Source organism: Camelina sativa, chromosome 4 (assembly GCF_030686135.1).
Source record: "Camelina sativa cultivar CO46 ecotype springtype chromosome 4, ASM3068613v1".
Lineage (NCBI taxonomy): Eukaryota > Viridiplantae > Streptophyta > Magnoliopsida > Brassicales > Brassicaceae > Camelina > Camelina sativa.
In genome coordinates this window covers 6,365,463-6,390,845 of record NC_141883.1, presented here as the reverse complement: position 1 = coordinate 6,390,845, position 25,383 = coordinate 6,365,463, and the positions used below count along the sequence as shown (strand labels likewise).

The 25,383-nt window shown below is 35.8% G+C and overlaps 2 protein-coding genes and 2 pseudogenes across 5 annotated transcripts; 3 read left to right on the top strand and 1 right to left on the bottom strand.

Annotated features, from left to right (window-relative positions):
* Nucleotides 1-5,295: 5,295 nt before the first annotated feature.
* LOC109132449 (uncharacterized) lies at nt 5,296-6,679 on the bottom strand (annotated as a pseudogene).
* A 1,701-nt stretch (nt 6,680-8,380) lies between these two features.
* LOC147945491 (uncharacterized) lies at nt 8,381-12,058 on the top strand (annotated as a pseudogene).
* Nucleotides 12,059-12,894: 836 nt separating this feature from the next.
* Nucleotides 12,895-15,083, top strand: LOC104779988 (uncharacterized). 4 transcript variants are annotated; one of them, XM_087510003.1, is made up of 6 exons: nt 12,895-13,210; nt 13,508-13,726; nt 13,799-13,928; nt 14,049-14,333; nt 14,425-14,632; nt 14,715-15,083. In XM_087510003.1, coding segments are annotated over exons 1-4 (570 nt in total). In that variant the 5' UTR covers nt 12,895-13,208; the 3' UTR covers nt 14,268-14,333; nt 14,425-14,632; nt 14,715-15,083. The 4 variants fall into 4 exon arrangements, with proteins under 4 accessions (XP_087366129.1, XP_087366128.1, XP_087366130.1 ...); XM_087510002.1 differs by having other exon boundaries at nt 12,904-13,210; nt 14,417-14,632; XM_087510004.1 differs by having other exon boundaries at nt 13,011-13,210; nt 13,519-13,726; nt 14,417-14,632.
* Nucleotides 15,084-16,414: 1,331 nt separating this feature from the next.
* LOC104783617 (uncharacterized) lies at nt 16,415-18,327 on the top strand. Its single transcript, XM_087510000.1, has 2 exons — nt 16,415-17,999; nt 18,070-18,327. The coding sequence occupies exons 1-2, from the start codon at nt 16,448-16,450 to the stop codon at nt 18,216-18,218; spliced, it is 1,701 nt and encodes a 566-aa protein (XP_087366126.1). The 5' UTR covers nt 16,415-16,447; the 3' UTR covers nt 18,219-18,327.
* Nucleotides 18,328-25,383: the final 7,056 nt, after the last annotated feature.

Below are 25,383 nucleotides of genomic sequence, written 5' to 3'. Positions count from 1 at the left end.
TCGATCTCTTGGTTGATTACCTATCTGGTACTCTAAACCTCTGTGTCAAAGAGATAAACTTAGAATAATCTTTAACTTGCCGGTGATGGCTAACTAAATTGACAATTTTAATTTTTCTTTCTTTCTTTTGCATTTGCTTAGAATTTTGATGTTGTCATAAACTTCTCAAACAGCTACGCAGTTTCTTATAACTCCACTTCGAATAATCTGATGTAAAAGAAGTTTATTCGCCTATGTGCACATTTATCTTCAGTTTGTTTTTTACCCTTTTGAACAAACAACACATTCTATATTCACTGCACCAAAATCGTTAGATGAAGACCTATATAGATTATAATGTTATTTTCGGTAATTAAAGAAAAAACAATGCATACCCGAAAACAACAACATTACTAATTGTTTCCCCAAAAGAATCACTATGTCATCCACTCTTGCTTAATGTAATAATTTTGTTGGTGCCAAGAAAGCCTATCCTGCACATTCCCAACCCCAGTGGTTATCAATTTTGCAACTCAAAATGTTTCATATGTTGTTGATCTACATTCAGGTTCAAGTACGAATACAAAAGAAAGATAAACATGTACAAATCTTGTCTTATATCAGTTCCACTACATTCTATACAAACAACCGGTTTAGTAATAAACTGAAACAAAGAAAAGCTCAAAATCAAAATCAAAATCTACCCCTTTTTCTAACTCTCACGCCTTATGTGCCTCTTTCGTGGTGTGGTGCAGCCGCTGTTTCTTCCTCTCTTTTTTTTGCTTCTGACACTGTTTTTTCTTTATAATCTGTTTTTCGTGTGATCCAGCCAAAAATGCCTTTAATATTTTCACCGCTAGAGAGAACTTAAAAACTTCAAGATGCACATAGTAGTCTCACACTCTTTTGCTAGATTGGGAAACAAGTTTTTCTCCAATCTTTCCAATATCCAATTGAAAGTGTCTAGGAAGTACGACTTGTCAAACGATTCTTCTCCAAATTTTCTTTATAGTTTGATTGGCTAAACAATTTTATCAAACACATGTCTTCTCGTGGTTCATATGACATTTGTGTTTATTTATTAAGGGTTACATTAATATTGAAAGTTTTGTAGTTGGGAGTCTTTAGAAATTTCTCACGTCTTAGGAAGTATACGAAAATAAATAAGAGCTATTACCCTATTTGTCTTCCTCGTCTTCTATTGTTCGTACTTCCTAATAAGAAAACTTAATCGTACATGCATGCTATTCCTAAGACATATTAACGTACTCAGTCTTTGAATTTTCTTTATCTCTCAGATTTTTCTTTGTTTTTATGACATCCTGGTTTCAGAAACTTGCGGAGAGGTTTAAAAGAATTGATTTGGCCACCTATGTCACCAAAGTGCACTTATTTTTTCGGTCAAGGGTCCTGAGAGAACTCCAGAGTTAAGCTTGCTTGAGCTGGAATAGTCTCATGATGGGTGACCTTCCGGGAATTGATATGACGGTTCTACATTAATAGACTTGATATGTACCTTTTAAAGCTTATATAACAACTTACATCTAGAATTGATATGACGGTTCTACATTAATAGACTTGTGGTATTTGAAATAGTCCCTGACTGTTGGCTAATCCAAACCAAATAGTACAAAAGGTTTGGCCAGCTGCATCCAACCATTGGTTTAAAAGAACAAAAAATCAACAAATCACAAAATTGACAAAGTACCATCGCTCAATCCACTGCAAAAGCAGAGTACATGGCCTTGTGTGCAGCCATGAACCAAGGCATTTGGTTGAGATGCTTGTTAGAAGAGTTAAACTTCAAGACTAAACAAGTTGTTCCTACTGCGATAATCAATCCGCAATAGACATTGGTAAGACTCTAGTGCAACACCGAAGAACAAAGTACTTTCAATTCAAGTATCATGTTTTCCTAGAATCAGAAAGAAATGGAGATATTCAGCTAAGGTACTTCAGGAGTGAAGATCAAATTGCTGATATCTTCACCAAGTCATTAGGAGGTTTCATCTTTGAAAGAATTTGAGAAGAGCTTGGTTTGAGTGACAAAATTGCAAGTGGGAGTGTTGAATAATGTCATTTTGGTTCTCAAACTAGACCAAAGAACTGTAAGTGAAGAGTTAACAAGGAAACATTAGTTAGTGAAACTAATGGAGTTGTTGAGAAAGTACTTTAGTAGTTGTTTGAGACTTTGCGTGTAAGAATAAGCTAACTGTGAGGGGAGTTGTTGTATTAGTTGTCAGAAGTTGTTGTTGTTGTTTTTATCTTTATTTTTAAGTATGTTGTAATTTGTGTTGTTGTAAGATACAGAAAATGAAGCTTCAGTATTGAAAAGTATTCTAGCGACAAATCTCTTCACAAAACTCAAAACCGCGAGAAAGAAAAAGAGAGAGATGAAACTTAAAAGGTTTGTTCTAAATTTGAAAAAACTAGAAACTACAACATCCTCACATGATGAACCAACTCCAAATAGTTGATATTGAGAAGATGGACTACATATTTCAAAGGGGACTTCTCTTCCTTTGTAACACCCTGAACCGGTTTGTGGAGTTCCAGTAAGGGTGTCTGATATTTCTACATTTTAACTCTCTTTAGCATAGATTTACCTTGAATTTAATTATGATGACTCATTGTGTTGCATTATTGATAGTCCTTGCATTAGACTTTCATACATCTTGCATATTCAGGTAGTTCTTGCATTAGACTCGAATAGATCTTGCATATTGGAGTGTTTTAGGTGTTTAGGAAATGTTCAGACCGTTGGAGTTGAAGTGAACCAGAGTGAAGTTTGGCGACTCGATCGGAGATTCCAAGCCAAAAGCATTGCGACTCGACCTCACTGGCTAAACATCACTATATCCGCATGGCGACTCGATCGCATCATCCAAATTGTAGATTCAACCTTGTGACTCGACCTGTCATTCATCTTGCGGCTTGATCCATCATGTTTCATAATTATCATTACACTCGACTGACGAACCAATCTCCCACTTGAGAACAACCTCTTTTGTGCGACTTGATTCGTTGTGTATGTCTTGCGACTCGAGCGACACTACTTCAACATCATCATGCGACTCGATCAGACAAAGCATAGAGCAACAGGAAGAGACGTTCCGACTTGGCCGCACCTGATGGAAGAGGAGGTTTGTGACTCGGCCGCACCTGATGACAGAGGAGGTTTGCGACATGGTCAACCGGATTCCTGAACCGCCTATCTATTTCGTCGTTTTATGTTTTAAGGTTTTCAACATGTTCTATAAATACTCTCTTATGTCTTTCCCAAAGGACATTGCTTTTATCCTAGGGTTTATGAATAGCCACGAAAACATTTTCTGAGTTTGTAATACAAATTTCTCCTAATCTATTTAGAATTTGCACTTTTTTCTTTAATCAATCTTCTTTGTTAGATCATTATCTATCTAATCATGTTTTTTTTAAAAAATTTTTCTTGGTTTGTGTTCTTGGTGATGATGATTTTTGAGTTTGAGTAGTGTTAGTGTTCTTGAGGATGTGATAGATTAGATGGAGAATCTTAGTATATAGGGTGTTCAAGCTTAGATTTGAATGTTTCCTTTTTGGATTAGGGTTTTTAATGCTAATTACTTACTGATCATTTGGAATCAGAACTTAGCCATTTCCACACCCACAAGGTGTTTGATGAAATGTCTGACTCACTAGTGCCAAAGATTTACTTTCATAGCCTAAGAGATTAGATGTGTAGGGTGTTTATTGACGTGAATAAAGTTGTTTGTAATGTTTGCTTGATCATGTTTCTCTAACGAGAGTTATGTTTGGAAGTGATTGAGTTTGAGTAGCTTCTGTTTAGAGATTAGATTAGCTAAGTTAAAATGTTCATTGGCTACGAATATTGATTGTGGTTTGATAAACACCCAATAGACTAAGAGCCTCCACCTACATTAATTACTCTCATCCTTAGGACCTCTATCTTTCTGATTGTTATTTGCTCTTTGAGACTGATTTGTTTTTGCTCTCTAGTTTATGTTTATGCTTGTTGCTGCTTTTACTTATGCATGTTTGTTTCTTGTTATGTTTTTTGTTTTGTTCTTTCATCTTGTTCACAGTAGGATTATTAGACATAAACTATCTCTTTGAATTGGTTTGGCTTGTGATTGCTTGATCTAGTCTTGATTGCTAATAAAGTTACCACTTGTATTGACACCTTCCAAATTATATTGACACCTTAAGTATTACAACTGCAAGGTTAATTGAAGAGTTTTCTAACAGATCTACCACATTTCAAAACCTTTCTTCTTCTCTCTACCACATTTGATAACTCATTTCACCCAATACCACAGTCTTATAAGAAAAAGACGGAAATGCTCCTTGTTTAATTTTACTCATTTCATAATTAATCCAAAAAAGAAGTTGTGGTCCCCTCCAGGAGATGGAAACCAACATACTCGATGTTGAGAATAACTCAGATCTGATCCCACCAGCAACTGTTTTCAGCCCCATCCCGTAAATCTAAATGAATCAATAATAGATATGATAAACTGAGAAAAAAGAGAAGGCTGAATGAAATTGTCTCTAAAGTAAGTTGATATGGTGGACATGATTTAGCATACAAAAATGTTGTCTACAAAGTAAGTTGTTTCTGTAGACAACTTAAGGAACTCTTGTCTACAGTTGACTCGAAATGATGAGGACTTGTCCATCTTGTGCACCATGTGTACTCGGAGAAGTCCACTTGCCACTTAGACTAGTCCTCCAATCCGAGTTTTTGTGTAATTAGGTCATGAATATCTTGTCTACAATTTGGTTATGTAGACTAGTTGGTTGTGTAAGGTGTTTGAGTACAAAGTTTTTAAACGGGTCCAACACAAACATGAAAGCATAAACTAGATTTTGTGAACAGGAAATAACATGATCTACTGGAGGATTTGAATACATCAGGATCTACCTAGTTGGGAAGTCTGAATTATTATCCTCCGGTGAATTGTTGTCCACATTTAGATTTTTCTCCTTCGAGTGAATTGTTTTCCACACCAAGATTCTTGTCCTCGCGCGTGTATTGTTGACCTCACTGGGATTGTTGTCCTTGAGGGAATTATTGTTCACGCACAGATTCTTGTCCTCGTCTGAATTTTTGTCTTAGTTGGGTGGACAATTGGGTGACATCACCGTTTGTGACATCTATAGGAGCCATAATTTATGACAATCGAAGACATAATTTTTAATAAAATTTAAAAGTTGTGTACATAGAGAATTGCATATAACGAGGGAGAGCAATTGTTGCTATGTGTCTAAGAGAAATAAAATAAGATTACAATAATTCACAAGGGATTAAATGTCATGTCAGCTACAATACCACATTAAATGCCAAGTCATGGTTAACCATGAAATCACATTAAAAAAGATATAAGGAGAACGGTCTCCTTTCATCCCACAAAAACCACAAACGAAGGAGATAAATCTTGGCATGAGTGTGAGTGTATGCTCATGGACTTTCATATTTAAAAGAGTAACTGGTGGGGGATTTCTAATGGCAATATGCATATTCAAGTTGAACTTATATATAGCCCATGTTTTAAAAATTATTAGGCGTTAGTCCGACGGTGAGGGAGGGCCTAGTGATTAATTAGATAATCAGATTTAAATCAGAGATTAATCGATGGCTAGTTTCAGATTTTTTTTTATTATTATTCATAATTAATAATACAATGTATAGCTTCTGTGATTATATAGATTGTTTTCCAAAATATTATGAAAATATTTGACAGCTCAATTGGTTTATAACTCGGTAAAAGAGGCCAAGGTAACGGGCTCAACGCCTTATTTGATAATCATCTTCTCACACACAATCCAGATGCTGTAAAACCCTAATGTATGGCTGCTAAACTTTTTTTTAACTCAATTTGTACCAATTTTATCATATTTTCAAGTGGATATGACATAAAAATAGTAGATCACCACACTTAACATCATATTTTGGTGAAAAATCAAATCAAAATCGAGTTTTTTTTCCCCAATTTTCCTTTCGATTTGGGTATAATCGCGACGGCTTCTTATTACCTAGCGACTCCACGCTGTGTAATTGGCCAAATCGTCCGATCTTGTAAACAACAATGATAAAGTAAGTTCCCAGTGTTGTCTCCAGATAGATGACATTTCGGGTCTGTGTAATCTGAAGCTCTATTGGTGATAAGCTTAAGAGGGTGCCTGGTATGAGAAGGGTGAATAATCACTGGTGAGTCAAATACGGAGATAGATCCCTCATGGATCACCAACCTGAAACGAGGGCAGAGGTACCCATGTTTGCAATATTTATAACAAAAGTCGCAATATGCTCGACCAAAATCAAACATGAGCAGAGGATGGTGGTGCCACGACACATTTATATGGGCTCGGGCACACAGTGCATCAATAATGCATTCCATATCCAAATTGAGTTTACAATCAGAGCAATGACAAAGACGGTGCTTGGTGTTTTTACCACAGAGATAGCATTTTGGGTCGGTGTGATCAGAGTTCCAGTTGTGAGAAGCTTAAGACAATGTCCAACATGAGAAAGGTGGTCATGTATCTGGAACACAAATGAACAATCCATGTGAAACAAAAAATTGCATTCACCGCATGAGTAGCCACCACCATATACTTGATCGCAAGCATTGCATTCCAAGCCAACACGATTCTTAATCAGGGATACGTGATGCTCATGATCGTCTAATACGAAAGACATGGCTGTTGCAATTAGTACAAGTAGACAGAAAAATTTAATGTTTCAGTGTAATAATGGATCTATATGTAGTTGTTTCTTTATATACGATGTTGACAAACATTATTCGACGTCCTTCTCGCTAGCCCAGTTTTTGTCTCCCATATTACTTCGACTTCTTTATTTTCTTATCATTGCTACTCTAACTCTTGGAGTCTCAGTAACCAAGTTTTCTTCCTTTTCTAACTAGGTAATGGACTTGTGAGCCCTGCGATATGTCGGGAAAACTCATTATAAACAAATTAAAAGATTTTATTATAATATTTTTATTTAGGTAAAATCACGTTTTAAATTTTCAAATTGTCATTGGGTAGCACTTTAAACCTCGAGAGAATTTCACTAATACTATAAACTTTTAAACTGATTTTACTAACACTTTAAACCTTAAAACTAACTTTCATTTTTGTACCGCCATAAAAAATAACGGAATAATATTATTCATCAACATGAAATAGTTAAATTATGTTGGTTTAATTGAAATTTTTATTATTTTTAGCTTTTATAAATAAATAAAAGGATAAAAATTAAATTTGTGTTCATCTTCATTTTAGACAAAACTTTTATGACGTTACTATTCACATTATTAATATTTTTTAATAAATGCATCTCCACTGGATTCTGATTTAAATCGATTGACTTTTCATTCGAAACCAATAAATCTTTTAAATATGTTGTTGTTTTCAATTTTACATTTGTCAAATGTTTTAACCTTACCTCTAATTCTTCATTTTTTTTTCTTTGATGTATTTTAATTTTTTTTATCAATCGTAATAAATAATAAAATTAAATTAAACAAGTATCTAAATCAAACCAGCATAGTTTAACTATTTCACGTTGACGAATATTATTGTTTCGTCATCTTTCATGGTGGTGCAAACAGAAAAGTTAGTTTTAAGGTTTAAAGTGTTGGTTAAATCATTTAAAGGTTTATAGTGTTAGTGAAAAAATCTCAATGTTTAAAGTGCTACTCAATGACATTTTGACGGTTTAAAATGTAATTTTCCCTTTTTATTTGAATGTGTTTATGTGTTAAATTTTTATGATACATTGAATTTTAAATATTTCAAATGTTATGTACATTTTTATCATAGTTGTGACGTTATATCTTTAGGTATCTCTAAAGATTGGTAAAAAATTATATCATAATATTAATCTGAAAAAGTGCCATCAATTAGTCGCATCCCTAACACTAAAAGAAAAAATGTGATTTCCGACGGAATTCCCGACGGACCCTATCCCGTCGGCTATTTATGATGGAATCTCGACTGATTTACGACGAGAATTCAACCGTTATAATCTGTTGGTAATCTGTCGGGAATTACCGACGGGATTTGTTCCGTTGGGAATTCTGGACCATATCCCGACAGAACACTGACAGATTAAGTCTGTTAGACTCTTTCGTCAGAACTTCTTCAGTATTCCATTGGTCATTTGTTACCGTTATTATAGTCGTTTGAAAATTATCGGTGATCCATCGGTCTTTTGTTACCATTTTGTAACCGTTGTTTTAGCTGTTTGAACGACAAGAATGGCTGACCATGTTTCGTCGGCATATCGACGGATTCCCGACGGACATGAATTCTATAAATAAGTATCGAGACTAATTCTCAAAACAAACTAGTTCTTACTATATTTTTCTTGCTCTCCAACTAAAAAATGAGAAAAATGTCTTCTTATTTTAGATCATGGATGGATGAACCAATGATGGATCCAGAATCAAACTTACTAAGAGATGAGTATGCAAGAGGCGTAGGCGAGTTCATGGAATTGGCTTGTCAGCAACCGGAAGCTAAGAAAACACGTAAGTTGAAATGTCCATGTTCTCTTTGCCGAAATTCTCATAATATTAGGATTGATTTAGTTTGGAATCACTTGTATTGCAATGGGTTTATGACTGGTTATAAGATTTGGTTTCTTCATGGAGAACGGTCGGATTATGCTAGTACTAGCGAACCAAATATTGCTGCTAGTACTAGCGAACCAAATATTGCTGCTAGTTTAGAAGAACAGAGAACGGATATAGATTTTAGTGTAGGTACTTTTCAGATGGTGAATGATGCATATAGGGAAAATATGCAGTCGACTAGTGGTGATGGAATAGGATAGAGGAACCTAATTTAGAAGCCCATAAGTTTTTTGGAATGTTAGATGCAGCAAAACAACCGCTATACCCAGGATGTAGAGAGGGTCATTCTCCTTTATCATCTGCAAGTAGATTGATGACGATTAAGACAGACTACAATTTAGCGGAGGACTGTGTGGATGCGATAGCAGATTTTGTGAAAGACGTTTTGTCTGAAGATAATATTTCACCAGCATCATACTACAAGGTTCAAAAACTGGTTGCTGGTCTTGGGTTGCCGTATCAGGTAATAGATGTGTGCATCGACAATTGCATGATATACTGGAGACAAGACGAAAACCGTAGAAGATGTAAATGGTGCCGCAAACCACGGTTTCAAGAAACAAGTGGCAGGGTTCCCGTTCCTTATAAATGAATGTGGTATTTACCCTTAGCAGACAGGTTAAAGAGGTTATACCAATCTGAACGTACAGCTGAGACAATGAGATGGCATGCAGAGCATAGAAGAGAAGAAGGAAAGATCCCACATCCCTCAGAAGCAGAAGCATGGAGACATTTTCAGTCAGTGTATCCGGATTTGCGTTTGAGCGACGAAATGTTTACTTAGGACTCTGTACAGATGGTTTCAACCCATTTGGGAAGCACGTAAGGCAATATTCATTGTGGCCAGTAATCTTAACACCATACACCCTACCACCATCGTTGTGCATGCGTCGAGAGTTTTTGTTCCTCTCCATCCTTGTTCCCTGTCTAGAGCATCCAAAGAGGTCACTTGATATCTTCCTCCAGCCATTGATTTATGAGTTGCAAATGTTATGGGAGCATGGTGTTGAAGCATATGATGTATCAACTCAACAAAATTTTCAGATGCGAGTGGCATTAATGTGGACCATAAGCGATTTTCCAGCATATGTTATGTTATCTGGATGGACCACTCATGGACGATTATCATGTCCGTATTGTCAAGATAACACAGATGCATTCCAATTAAGTCACGGTCGCAAGACATGTTGGTTTGATTGTCACCGAAGATTCCTACCACCTGATCACCCTTATCGTCGTTCAAGGAATTTGTTTAAGAAGAATAAGAAAGTGTTCGATGATCCACCTCCTGTTATAGATGGTGAGACTATGTTAACTCAGTTTAGAGATTTTGGATCAGCAAGGACTCCTGACGTCGGTGGTAGTGGACATGATCCTGTTGACGGTGCTGGTGTAAATCACAATTGGCATAAACAGAACATTCTTTTTGATTTGCCATATTGGAAAGACCTTTTGTTAAAACATAATCTTGATGTCATGCACACTGAGAAGAACGTATTTGACAACCTCATGAACACCGTCCTAAACATTCCAGGGAAGACAAAGAACAATTTGAAGTCTAGATTAGACTTGCCATATATTTGCTCTAGGCCTGAGCTTGAGGTAATGGCAAACGGGAGATGCCCAGTTCCGATATATCTGTTAAATGCGGATTCAAAGGTGGCTTTTTTCAACTGGATTACCCACAGTGTGAAGTTCCCTGACGGTTACGCATCTAACTTGCGTAATTGCGTTGATATTAGAGAAGGAAAATTTATGGGAATGAAGAGTCATGATTGTCATGTTGTTATGCAGCGACTTCTTCCATTTGCTTTTGCCAATCTTCTGCCAACAAATTTGCACTAAGCAATTGCAGGTATGTTTGATCTTTGTTAACGATGAACATATTTTCTATCTATTAATTATCAATAGTAATATTAAATTTTCTTTTGTCTATTTTGTAGGGATTGATGCTTTCTTTCGGGACTTATCCACAAGAACACTTACTGTTGACAGTATCCGCATTTTGGAACAAAATATACCCATTCTTCTTTGCAATCTTGAGAAGATATTTCTACCGTCTTTTTTTGATGTTATGGAACATCTACCTATTCATCTACCGTTGGAAGCAGCATGTACATCCTTTTGAGCGGTACATGTTTCACCTAAAGAAAAAAGTTAAAAATTTTAAGCAAAGTCGAGGGTTCTATTGTGGCACAAAGCATTAATGAAGAAGCCTCACACTTTGCGGAATATTACTTTCCTTCGCAAGTCCGTACCAAGAGTCGACGTCCTTCTCGTCATGACGATGGTGGCGAGCAACCAACATATCCCGTATACTCAACTCGGCCGCCTTAGTGGAAAATGGAAGAATTTTAAACTTTCAGTGCAGGAGTATACTCACTTGCACATGTATATACTCACAACTCTGAGGATATTATTGATTATGAAAGGTATGTATTTAAAATATACTTATGTATATAAAATTACATTGTTTAGAATAAATAATTTTATTAATTATTTTTGTTTTACAGGATTTACATGGCTGTAATACGCTCCTACCATCCGGAATATACCGAGGATAAACTTGAGGAGCTTAAAGATAAGGATTTCGCTACTTGGTTGCAATATTATGTAAGTTATATAATTAACTTTAATAATTAATAGGAAATGATATATTGATTAATTATTCTAAAAAATTTATAGGTATCAGATGGAATTTCAAAAGGTCAATCATTTCCAACATGGTTAGTAGAGATCTCTAATGGACCAAACTACTGGCGTATCCGAGGTATTGCACAAGAGGGTATGCTTTTAGGATTCATGATGATGGAGATAGGAGGACAACAACTAATTTTGGTGTATCCGTTAAAGCGGACGATGTTGTGTACTATGGTATCCTTAAAAAAATATTGGAAATTCGATATCTGGGAATGTTGAACCTACGGTGCATTGCGTTTGTGTGTGACTGGTACGATCCCACAATTGGTGCTGATGTAAGAGTTGACCAATTTGGTGTTACGTCAATAAATTCAGTACGAAGGTTAATGAAATATGACCCATTTATTCTTGCATCACAGGATGACCAGGTATGCTCATTTCTTAACATTCAATTAGAAAAGCATCATTAGATGGTATATATAATTAATAATTTTTATTACTTGTTATAGATATACTACTTAACCTATCCTCGAGTTACAAACATGAACGACCCATGGATCACAGTTACGTCGGTAAACCCAAGAGGTCTAGTATATGGAGTTGCAGCTCACGATTCTTTGCAGGTAAGCGACAATTGTCAGATGGCTTCGGTTGAACATTCCCTTGAAGTTGATCTTGTGGTTGACTTCACCATGTTCGGAGATGAAGTAGTGCATTCAGAGTCAGAGGAAGAAATTGGAGAATTTGATGATGATACAGACTCAATTTCTTCTGATTATTCAACAGAATCCGAGTAGAAAATAAATGTTAATTTCATATTGTATTGAATAAAAATAAAAGATCAAACACCATGGCAATGCAAGTTTTATAATAAATTTAATTAGATCTATATACCCTTAAAAATTTATATATAAATCTAATACACATATAATTAAATTTTGACAATAATTTGTTATATAAATAATGAGATCTAACAAAAAAAAATAAAAAGAATTTGATAATAAGTTAGAAAAGAAATAATAAAGACTTGTGATATAAAATTTCAATTTTTATAATAACAAATTTTTTTAATAATTTGTAATCTAACAAAATACTCCATAACAATTGAAATGAAATTGAAATGTAAATATATAAAACATGAATAACTCATAAGTCTGTTAGTAATCTGTCTGGAACTCCCGACGGATACCCGGCAGCCCGAAATTTTTCTCGGGTTTAAGAATTCAAACGCATTTAACACGTGTTTTTTAAATCCGTCGAAAAACCATCGGGTAAATATCAACAGCTTTCCGACAGATTTCTGATGGGTTTAGGGTATAGGGTATAGAAATATGAAACTTTATAACTTAACACATTCACAGACAATATTTCTTATGTCTTAAACACAACCAATCAGTTTTGGTCTATTATATTACTATAAGTTCAAATGATTTCATCATAAGTGTTTCTATATACACTTATAATGTTACTTAAGAGTTTGAATGTTACTATTTACTAAATTTTAAGTTTTTTTTTTTTATAGTTATTTTTAATGAAACAGATTGACAAGCTATGTAGTATACTTATTGTAATGGTAATTGAGTAGTAAAGATATTTTTCTAACTATATATGATGTTTTTGGAACTTTTTTCATAGATCCGTCGGGAAACTGTCGGTAATAACAAAATGGTCCGTCAGGATTCCGTTGGATAAAACACAAAATTTAACCCGGGAATATATTTTTCCGAAATTTTTTGGTTATTGTGGGAAGGATTATTTAATAAAATTGGGTTACTTAGTGTAAGCCCAAAAACTTTTCACCTTCTCTTCTCAACCTAGCCGACTCATTTCTTCTTCCTCACCAATATTTTTTTCTTCACCGATTGACTTCTGGTCTTTCCAGTTTCTCCCTCTTTCTCTCTTCTAAATCAAAGATTTTGTTCCTCATATCAACACAACCACTCAACAATGTAAGATTTTTAGCATTGGGATTTGCAATGTTTGGTTTCATTATATGTGGCTGATTCAAAAAGTAAAGATTTTGGGTTCAAAAATGTTAGATTAGGTGTTCGTTATGTCAGATTAAGGGGTTGTTAGATACTATGATTTTGCTTTTTCAATTGTTAAGAATTGGGTTAAATTTTAGTTTTCCTAAAATCAAAAAAAGGATTTCGTTGATTAAGGGATGGTTCACTGGATCTATTTGTTACTATTTTTATGGGTTTTCACTGGATTTTTGTATAACTAAAATATTTTTTTTTGCAAAGGGACTACGAAGCATATCGTCCTCATCGGAACCGCTCCACCCAAAACCGAGAAGAACCCAGTGGTTCTGGGGCTGAGTTTCAAACCCCCTCCACACGAGCTTCGGGATCGCCTACAGCTGCCTCACCTCATGTCATAATGACCATTGAGGATTTTGTTTCTCAACCGGGACGAGAACTTCTTCCAAAACTCCATCCCAACTACATCGGAGATGCTACATGGTAAATCTCAAACTCTAAAACACTTATGATTTCTTATTTTTTTTATATATTTCAGATCATTCTTCTTTGTAGGTTTGAGGCATCTGGAAACGGCATTAGCAAATCTCTAAACCGGATGATGTATGGACTCCTCAAAGAACCTTATGAAACATACTCGTCAATGCCAAGTGATGACAGTGACTTTTGGTTGAAACAGTTTGCGGTAAGCTTAATTCAGGACATGATTTCTTTATTGGCAAGCTTAATTTGTATACATACAGAGATGATCATGTAGTATTAAAAGATGTTGCAATCAGACTAATCATCTCTTTTACTCTTGTAGCAAGATTTTAACTGGGAGCCACAACTGACATCTAGAGTCCGTAGAGAGTTTGACAAAGAGGCAGCCACTCAATATTCCAACACTTTATGTGAGTGGAAGAAAGGAGAAACTCCAAAGGGAATAAACGAGAAGGTGTATGAAGGGTTGCAAGAGTATTGGGCACAATCCAAGACAAAGGAAATTGCTACCCAGAAATCTACGAACTGGAATAGCAATTGAGGTGGCAAAGGGAGAGCAACGCACAATTCTGGGTCAACAAGCCACTATACCCGTGGAAAACAACTTGTAAGTTTTCAACATGTTTCAACATTTTGTAGTTCAAAACTTAACTTCATCTTTGGATTAAAACATCTTGATTTGTTTTCAAGACTAAAAGAGATGGTGTTGCTCCTGATCACTTAACGTTGATGGAAGACACCCACACTAACAAGAAGACCAAACAAATTCAAGACCCTTCGGCTAAGGAAGTGATTGAAAATTCTCGTAAGAGGATGGAGGAGTTTAGGTTATCCCAACCTTCAGCCAATGGAAATGGCTCACCAACACCAATCCCGGTCGAGATGATTAACCAATTCGTTCTTGAGGTACATCACACTTTGATTCAAATTGTTTTTTTGCTTATGATTCTATTTGGTTTCATTTTGTTCTAATTGTTCTTGGTTTCAGGAAACTCCACAAACCAAGGGTCGAATCTTTGGATTAGGAAATGTGGCAAAAAGACTTTGTACTTCTTCATCACCAATATATGATCGTGATCCTGAACTTCTTCGAGTCCTCCAAGAAAAAGATGAACGTATTGAAGCTCTTGAGAAGATGATGGAAAAAGAGAATGAGAAAAACAAACTGAGAGATGAGGAGCTTGCATCGTTCATGGCAGAGATGCGATCAAAGTTCCCTGTGAATTCAAGTTCTTAGACCTCTTTTCACAATATTTATGTTTTATTCCCCAATTTCTTTTTCGTTTTGATTTTTGGGATGATTTGTAATATTGTATTTTGGAGTTCCAAATTTATGAATTTAAATGTTATTACATAATTAGCAACTGTTGTCAAAAGAAATTAGATTTATTTTTAAATATTTATCTAATTAGTAAATTAAATATTTTTAAAATATTAATATTAAACATTAACCATCTGTTGGGTATCCGTCGGTAAAAACAGAGAATAACAGAGCAAAAACAGAGAAATGAATCATTTTAATTGTCGAAAATCCGTCGGTAAACTCTGTCGGGAGACCGTCTCTAATGTAGTTGTTGGAAAATCCGTCAGGAATAACGAAATATATTTCTTGGGAAACAGTCAGTTTCCCTTTGCTATTATCTGTCGGGAAGTTATCAATTGCCGTCGCTTATTATTCTGACGGATTCTCAACAGCTACATCTCAACAATAATATCTGTCGCCATTTCGTCGGGAACAAAAGTCGTTGGTAATCTGTCGGAATAATATGCCGTCGGAAATTTGTCGGATATCTGTTGAATATACTGACAGATTCCCAACAGATTTAATATTCCCGACGCTCTAGAACCGATGGACTGATGCCATATGTAATCCATCGGGTTTAGGTTATTCCCGACGGGTTACAAACAGATATAGCCGTCGGTTTGCGGTTGTTTTCTTGTAGTGTAATGCTGCTGCTAGTGCTATCGTTCGCAGGGAAAGCTGTACCGAGGCACTCATATTACACTTTACGTACCCTTCATGGCTTCATCTTCATGTTACTCTTCTACTCATATTAGTGAAAAATCATTTACAATAAATTAATAAAATGTAACGAAGCTATGTAAATAAAAACATTACTTGAATAAGAAATATTTGGTTTAGAATTTTACTCCCTCGTCAACATTAATAAGAAATATTACAGTTCAACCAAAAAAAGAATAAATAGTCTACATCATTTACCCAATTATTTGGTTTAGAATTTTATATCATATTTACCAAAATACTCTTACAAGGGAAAACTGTGTGATTAAAATTAAACAGTTAATCTCGAAGGTATCATTGTCGGCTCAGTATATGTGCTAGCTGTCATGAATTTGACTTCTTTCATCAATGATCTCGATGAATCTTCAATGTGAAATGATTTTCAGTTGTTTAATTGAAAAAAAGGAAGAAAACATACCCGTTGAGAGTTTAAAGAGGAAAGATAAGTAATTAAACAAACTAACATGGCAGACACGACCTGAGCGGGACAATCGATATTAGCGTTTTAGTTAAACAAAGACTACCAATTTGCCCACTAGCTAGTTGTATTAATATAGATTAATAACGTCAATGTGAATGTATAAGATAATGTAACAAGTAGCATTGATCTGATTATATAGAGAAACCATTATTACACGAAACCTAATTAAGTGATATTACCCAAACATTAATTTGCGATTCTCTCCACGAATCCACCTATGATAGCCGCAGCTGCCATGACTGTGTACTTCGGCGGACACGAGCAAGGATACGAGCATCGTTTATCCCACGTTCACTATTTTGATGGTTTGGAATGCGATGCATGCGATCGATCGTATGGTGATGATGCCTTCTCATGCAATGAATGCAAGTTTACTGTTCACGTGAAATGTGCATTTCTGTTCGAGTTCAAAGAGATATTCGACCACCCTTCTCATGATGGACATTGTCTTAAGCTTCTCACAACCGGAGCTCCTGATCACACCGACCCAATATGTCATCTATGCGGTAAAATCACCAAACGCCTTCTTTATCATTGCTTTGATTGTAAACTCAATTTGGACATTGGTTGCGTAGTTGGTGCCCTGTGTGCACGAGCCCATTTGAATATGGCGTGGCACCCCCATCCTCTACTCATGGTTGACTTTAAATCTCGAATGTGGTGCGACTTTTGTGGAGATTACTGCATACATGGCTATCTATGCCCTCGTTGTAGGTTGGTAGTTCAAGAGAGTTGTGTCTACCTATTTGACTCACCTGAGATCATTCACCATTCTCATGCCAGACACCCTCTTAAGCTTCTCACCGATGGTGCTCCAGATTACACTCACCGAAGCTGTCATCTATGTGGAGACGACATTGGGAATTTACTTTATCATTGTGCTATATGTAAGTTCAACTTGGATATGAATTGTGCAATTAAAAATCCACCACTTGTTGATCTTTCAAATTTGAAGGTCCATGAGCATACACTCACACTCATGCCAAGATTAATCTCCTTCGTTTGTGATGCTTGTGGGACGAAAGGTGACCGTTCTCCTTATGTATGTGTTCAATGTGATTTCATGATGTTCCATCAAGAGTGTGCACAATTACCACGTGTCATTCATGTCAATCACCATGACCACCGCGTTTCGTATAAGTATCCTCTTGGTCTTGGAGAATGGCGATGCGGAGTTTGTTGGGAAGAGATTGATTGGTCATATGGGGCTTATTCTTGTTCCTTATGTCCTAACTATGCTCTTCATTCAAGATGTGCAACAAGGCGTGACGTGTGGGATGGAATAGAGCTCGATGGAGTACCTGAAGAAATCGAAGATATCGAGCCATTCAAAAGGAATGATGACAACACAATCACTCATTTCGCTCATGAACATAACCTCATGAGCCTCAGCAAAGATGGTGAAGAAAGTAGTTTGTGTGGAGCATGTGTTAGTCCCATCGGTTCTTACACATTCTACAAGTGTTCAGAATCAGATTGCAGTTTCGTTCTCCATGAAACCTGTGCTAATCTTCCTAAGACAAAACGACATTTTCTGAGCCCAGAACCTCTCGGTCTTTGTCTGCGAAACCAAGAAGTTTGTGGAGCTTGTCGTCAGGTTGTTTGCAAAGGATTCATGTACTATATTTTTGACTTACTATGCACTTCGATTACTGTGCCTTTTATCCATGGAAGTCACGATCATCATTTACTCTACCTCCAACTACCACCATTTGGTGACGCCAAGACTTGCCAAAGTTGCGGCATGGATGAAAGAAATGTCGTCATAGGTTGTAAGAAATGCGATTACTATTTGGATTTTCGTTGTGCCACTCTACCATTAACGGTAACGCTTCCCAGGTATGATGATCATCCACTCACTCTATGTTATGGTGATGAAAAGACAAGCGGCAAGTACTGGTGTGATATTTGCGAAAGAGAAACAAATCCAAAGACTTGGTTCTACACTTGTAAAGATTGCGGAGTCACTTTGCACGTTTTCTGTGTAGTTGGTGATATCAGGTATGCCCAACCAGGAGGAAGAGTCAAATACGATTTTGAATTGCTGCCTAACAATACATCTTTACGACCACTTTGCGAAAACTGTCATATCCGGTGCCCAGGTTCCTTCATTCTTAAACATTACAACCGTGACATAGCCCTTTGTTCTTATTATTGTTTCATGCGTTTCCGACCTATGATGATGAGGAGGTATAGAACGAATAGGGACATATGCCCTCCATGGGTAGAACACAATACTTGATGAGGCCGCAGTTAAAATGTTTGTAGTTTGAAATTCATCTGGTAGATGTTAATTATTTCTGGACTTTTTTTTTTCTTTTTGTAAAGATTCTTTATTTTTGATGCTAGTTTGAATTTGTGGGCCATTCACCAAAAGAAATAGGTACTGATTCATAACGATTATTTATCTACTACGACCATGGTGCTTTGGTTCTGGCATGATCATCGTATTACATCTTTCATATTTTCTCTATATATAAACATGAAGATAACGTTTCTAACATTAGCTTTCCATTTTTGTACAGCTGGTTGTAACTTTGTACGTGTACCATGTTATTTGAATATATAACATAAAACTCTTACCAAAATTTGAAATAAACTACCTACGATTAAACAGAATTTTACTAGCTTACTGTAAAGACAAGTGAAAAGTCAGGGGGAGTGGATCATGGATGTTTTGAATTCTTTTGTCATTTCAAAACTAATATTATGATAAAAAAAACAGAGAAGACTAAACAAAAACAGTGTGATTTTATTTTAATACTTAACTGGAAGGCATCATTGTCAGCTTAATGTGAGTTGTCATGGCCTCGACTTATTACTTCTGCGATCTGGATTGATATAATGAAATTAATATAGATTTGTCAACGTCAATATCTTCTAAGGTTGTTTTAATTTTGTCTGTAATATTTGGCATTCTATTTTTGGGACACTTGTACTTTACACTTATTTGAAGTTTAATCATTTAAATTTATTTATTTTGAAAAGTATTCATTTTTTTATCTTCCTGTATACCAAATTTCTATTTATTTTTAGTTTGTATTATTTAGTATTATTTCATAGCAAAGAATCTATATAGTTTACTTTGGTAAAAAAAAACATAATCCATTTTACAAGAATATAACTATTTTAACTATACAATTTGTAAATTCCTGTAACATCGGCGAACTAAATTGTGGTCTTTAGGGATGGGTGTCGATCGACACCAAGGAAAGTGTTGATCGACACCAGCAATTTATGGTTCGGCCAGTTTGTTTTAAATCGTCGAATTGGAGCGGTTTGGTTTAAGTGGAATCCTAAACCAAGGTATATATGTGAGAAGTCGACCTAAGGGTTTTGGGAAGGTCACTTTTAGCCGTTCGGAGAGAAAATAGAGAGAAAAGAGAGAAGAGAGAGTGTTCTTGGGAGATTTTGGGCTTGTTTGGTGAGATCTGTTCATGTGGAGTAAAGATCTTGTGCTAGGAACAAAGGAGAAGCCTTCTAAGGTGTTGGATTCGTCATTTTGGGTCAAAAACTTCCTGCAAAAGAGGTGAGTGCATGACCATGGCTGATCTAAGCCTAAGATTTCCTTTTTCTTGCTAGTTATGTGTTGTTTGTGGTGTTTTTCTTGCTTGTTATGATTTCTATAGGGTACCTACGGTTTCTATGGCTTTTGGTCAAGTTTTGGATGGTTGGAGGTGAAGAGAAGCGAGATTCGACTCTCGACTTCGAGCAAATCGCGTCTGCGGAGTCGATTTCGATCAACACCAGGTGGCGTTTCGGTCGACACCAAGGAGTAGTGTCGGTCGACACTGAGAGGCAGTGTCGGTCGACACCAATAGCCTGTGTCGGTCGACACCAATAGCCTGTGTCGGTCGACACCAATAGCATGTGTCGGTCGACACTTGGCTGGTGTAGGTTGACACCATCCTTTTCAGCGAGCAGATGATACTTGTTTTCTTGGTTTGTTGTGTATGTTTGATGATTGTTTGACACTGGAATCTAAGTTGCTTGTGTGTATAGCCCAGTAGATGGGAGGATTGCCTCACTGATTGTTTATGACAATATTCATGTATCTATATTTGTGTTTGTGGTGTAGGTAAAGGCAAAATGTGATCGTGGCCGAATCAAGGCAATGAAAAGGAGGATGTTCTGGTGGTTCGATTGGTTGTTGTTTGGATTATATAGGTTAATAGAGTTGAGTCCTTAGAATGTTATCTAGGATTGATGGTTCTTAATTTATGTTAGATTGATTTATTGGTTTAATTGTTATGGAATTAATACTAGTTATTTGGTTATTGGTTTAAAGGTATCATTTATGTTATCCGCTTTGTTTGATTGGGGTTAGGTTGTTAGTGAGTATGAGATCACTAGATTATTATTTATTATTATTAAAAAAAGGGTTGGATTGTATAAATTCCTCACTAATTTTCCTTTAAATTTACTCTTCGTCTACCAAATCTTTAATTATTTTTGGTTTTTTATTTAGTATTATTTCATAGCAAAAATATCTATATATAATTTACTTTTGTTAAAGAAAAAATAATCTATTTTACAAAAATATATTTCTTCTACTTTATTTTTACGATTTGTAAATTCTTCACTAATTTTTTTATCACAACTGTAAATTTATTACTTAAATATTTTTATCAGTTTCACATGTCAATATTTACTATATATTAAACTATAATAACGTAGAGTTATGAGAAATTGTCATTTGACACCACTCTATTTTTTTAACATATGTCATTTTGTTTTCCAATTTTAATGAAATAAAAGACACATTATTGCTAATCTAAAACTATATTGTCTACACACATTTTCTTAATTTGGGACATTTTATTTGTTCAGTTTTTTTAGGTTATATTTACTTCGCTCAATCAATTACCTTTACGATATGGGTGCACATTTTCTTTTGTTCAAACTGTTCATGTTGCAATAATGCATATGATAAAATTAATTACAATTAATATGCTTTATAACTGTATATATTGCCATGAATGTGTTTACTCAGAATAATGTGTCAATGAAATTCCTTACAAACTTCTTAAAATGTTTAGTGTATTATATAAGATCTAATGCTCACATTACTAATAATGAAGAAAACATCACACACTATATATCTTTCTTCTCCCATCATTTCCCATGGTATTTTCTTTTTCTTATGAAGTTTTTTTTTTTAAAAAATGATGTCTTTGTAGTATGATGATTAACATATTAATTTCTCTATGACTATTGTTTACATAGCCATGTCAATGTTTTTCTTTTTTGGTATCAGAGTCTTGTCAATATTTATTAGCCTCTTTCAAAGGATTATGTTTTATGATAGTCATGATTTAAAGTTTTTTCATTGTTTTGTAATGTGATTTTTTAACTTTTAAACTATAGTTGTAAGTCTTTAATGATGAAGATGAGCCCAATGCTCGACTCCTCAAACACAATCTCTTTGGCTTTGAACATTCACTCATAATATTATAGTTGTAATTCCCTTAGATTTCTCTTCTTAAGTCTTATGATCTTCAACTACAATATATTTCTAAGTTTATGTTTCATAGTTCGCTTTGTTTTTCGTTTTAAAATTTCTTTATCCCCATTACAAAAAAACTATTTTACTTTGCATATTTAAAAAAAAAATTGAGCCTAATTTTACGGTGTAATGCATATATACATGGTCAAAAGATCATGTACTTCTTTATGCCTCTTTGGAATTACTTCCCAAACTTTACAACATCCTTTCGCATTATACAGAAAACATTATATAGAACTATTGTAAAATATTATATATATATATATATATATATATATATATATATATTGTAACCTCAATACTTTCAACATAGATATATCTCAATTGTTAATAGTGGTATAAATTAACAAATAGATTAACCTGTACAAAAGCAAGACTACTTTTATAACACATTGGTATTGTTTGAGTTACCAATCATACCTCATGTCTATTTTCCTGTAACTCTTACTACATCCGTCATTATGCTAAAAAACTTACACCATTTCCAATTGTTATCTATATTTTTTTTTGAATTTTCTATTTTACATTTAGGATATAATTTTGAAGAGATATGATTTAGTATTTAGAGTATAAGATTAAAAGCATGATGCTATTTTAGTATTTTTAGAATTTTAGAAATGATGTGCTAAATTTAAAACCAAAACTTATTTTTATGCAATTTGTGAAAATTGTCTTTATTTTAACACACTTCATAATTATAAACTTATAAATGTATATATTTAAATTATTTTCAAGGCATATATAAATTATATCATGTACTTTTATATATAACTTAATGAAAATTTTAGAGAAAGTTGCTAGATCTGCCATGAACAGTGTCTAAACTTGTGAAAGATGCCGTTTTTGCAATAACCTTTTCCCGGGTGCCATAGTCTCCGTTTAAAATGACTAAACTGTCTCCTCTTTCTTCCACAGCCTCAATTGCAAAAACCTAACTTTATCCTATTTTCTTTTACTTTTTTCTTTCACTTTATTCCCTTCAATTTTCTTCTCATCTAGTTAGTTCTTTTCTTTCACTTTATTCCCTTTCATAAAATTATGCCGAACATACCAAAAAGAGCTGCTCAAGATGAAATATTATAAAGAAGGAGTTGAAGATTTAGAAAAATCAAGAGAAACCTCTGATGATTAGTTTTTGCAGCGACAAGACCATCAAAGGAGATGTTGACAAACTCCTAGAATTCAGATTAAGATCACATGAGATCTGATACGGTTTTGAACTCATGCTGCTAGGTTGAATCTCTGAAGGACCAGATCCAACGCCTAGCCAGGTTTGTCCACAACAAACTTGTCTACCTATTTAGTGGACCAGATCTATTTTTGTTGATGGACAAAACTTGTCTTTTGATATTGGACCAGATCCGCTTTCGCTGACGGATGAAATTTATTGCAATTGGCAGTTTGACATTGTAGAACTCTCGGAGGATAACAATATGATTGACCAAAGAAGGTATCTCTACGGACCGTTTTTATATATATAACATTAAGTCTTTCACACTAACATGTTTGTTTTCTATCACACAGTTCTAAAAACGTTTAGGCTGACATTGGTGAACTCCTGGTGGACAACAATCTTATTGCACAAAGAAACTATTTCTCTGTGGACCATTCCTATATTTGGTTTAGTCCATTTCATTTTCATTCTAGACCATAACACGATTGTTTTTTGTATATCCAACCATGTTGTCTGTTAAGTTCCTCGTGGAACACTTTTTAGTTTCGAACATTAAATCCATCACACTAACATGTTTGTTGTCTATCTCACATGACTGAAGACGTTCATATTGACATTGGTGAACTCCCGGAGGACAACAATGTTACTGCACATTGAAGGTATGCCTCTATGGACCATTTTTATCTTTGTTTAGTCCACTCCATTTTCATTTTTGGACCACTTACTTTGTCTATCCAACCATGTTGTCTATTAAGTTCCTGATGGACCAATTTTCTAATTTAATACCTTAAGTCCATCGAACTCACACACTACAAGAAAATAATGATATTGCAACTTCGAAAGTTATTGCAATAGATCAATATATTGTTGCAAAAATTGAAATTGCAACAACATTCCAACCAATTATATGTTGTTGTTGATTGGACATTGCAAATTCTTGTTTGTTGCATATACGTTACAAAATTTGCAAATGTAATGCCCCGACCACCACCTCTCAGTGAGCCCAATGTCCAATCTCAGTCCATGGGCCCAATTTTCTTAATGGGTCTCACATCCTCTCACTAGGCCTGTGAGCCCATCCATGTCTGACGGCCGGTTTGCTACGTCCGGGAGGTTTTTTAAAGGCATTTTACCGTCCCTACAAATCACCACATGATATTTTCCTGTGTTTTGTTCTCACTCACACAGTTCCAACAATCACTTCTCGGAAGGTCACTCATCCTGAAACTACTCCATCTCAAGCACACATAACTCTGGAGTTCCTTCAAGACCTTGACCGAAAAGATAAGTACACTTTGGTGACATAGGTGGCCAAATCAATTCTATTTAAACCTCTCCGCATGTCCTTGAAACCGGGGTGTCACAATTCACCCCCACTAACAAATCGCAACGTCCTTGTTGCGCACCAAGACCGTCACCCCCGACAGTATGGGCCCACTCGACTCCACGCTCGTCTAGGTTCGGCTCTTATACCACTTGTAATGCTACGACCGCCACCTCTCAGTGGGCCCCATGTCCAATCCCAGTACATGGGCCAACCTTCCTTAATGGACCGTATGACCTCTCACTAGGCCCGTGAGCCCATCCATGTCCATGACCGGTTTGCTACGTCTGCGAGGTTTTTTTTAAGACTTGTTAACGTCCCTACAAATCACCACATGATCTTTCCCTGTGTTTTGTCCTCACTCGCACAGTTCCGACAATCACTTTCCGGAAGGTCACCCATCCTGAGACTATTTCAGCTCAAGCGCACTTAACTCTGGAGTTCTCTCAAGAACCTTGACTGAAAAAAAAGTGCACTTCGTTGACATAGGTGGCCAAATCGATTCTTTTTAAACCCCTCCGCATGTCCCTGAAACCGGGGTGTCATAATTCACCCCCACTAACAAATCGCAATGTCCTCATTGCGCACCAAGACCGTCACCCTCGACGGTGTGAGCCCACTCGACTCCACACTCGTCTGGGTTATGCTCTGATACTACTTATAACGCCCCGACAGCCACCTCTCAGTGAGCCCCATGTCCAATCCCAGTCCATGGGCCCACTTTCTTTAATGGTCCTCACGTCCGCTCATTAGGCCCATGAGCACATCCATGTCTGATGGTCGGTTTGCTACGTCCGGGAGGTTTTTAAAGACTTGTTACCGTCCCTACAAATCACCACATGATCTTTCCCTGTGTTTTGTCCTCACTCGCACAGTTCCGACAATCACTTTCCGGAAGGTCACCCATCCTGAGACTATTTCAGCTCAAGCGCACTTAACTCTGGAGTTCTCTAAAGAACCTTGACTGAAAAAAAAAAAGTGCACTTTGTTGACATAGGTGGCCAAATCGATTCTTTTTAAACCCCTCCGCATGTCCCTGAAACCGGGGTGTCATAATTCACCCCCACTAACAAATCGCAGTGTCCTCATTGCGCACCAAGACCGTCACCCTCGACGGTGTGAGCCCACTCGACTCCACACTCGTCTGGG

Coding starts and splice junctions, on each gene's coding strand:
- LOC104779988 (XM_087510001.1), top strand. CDS start 14,185: ATGAAGGGTTGCAAGAGTATTGGGCACAATCCAAGACAAAGGAAATTG. Junction 14,334..14,424: donor ATACCCGTGGAAAACAACTT/GTAAGTTTTCAA, acceptor CAAGACTAAAAG/AGATGGTGTTGCTCCTGATC. Junction 14,633..14,714: donor TTAACCAATTCGTTCTTGAG/GTACATCACACT, acceptor TCTTGGTTTCAG/GAAACTCCACAAACCAAGGG.
- LOC104783617 (XM_087510000.1), top strand. CDS start 16,448: ATGATAGCCGCAGCTGCCATGACTGTGTACTTCGGCGGACACGAGCAA. Junction 18,000..18,069: donor TGAAAGAAATGTCGTCATAG/GTTGTAAGAAAT, acceptor AACGCTTCCCAG/GTATGATGATCATCCACTCA.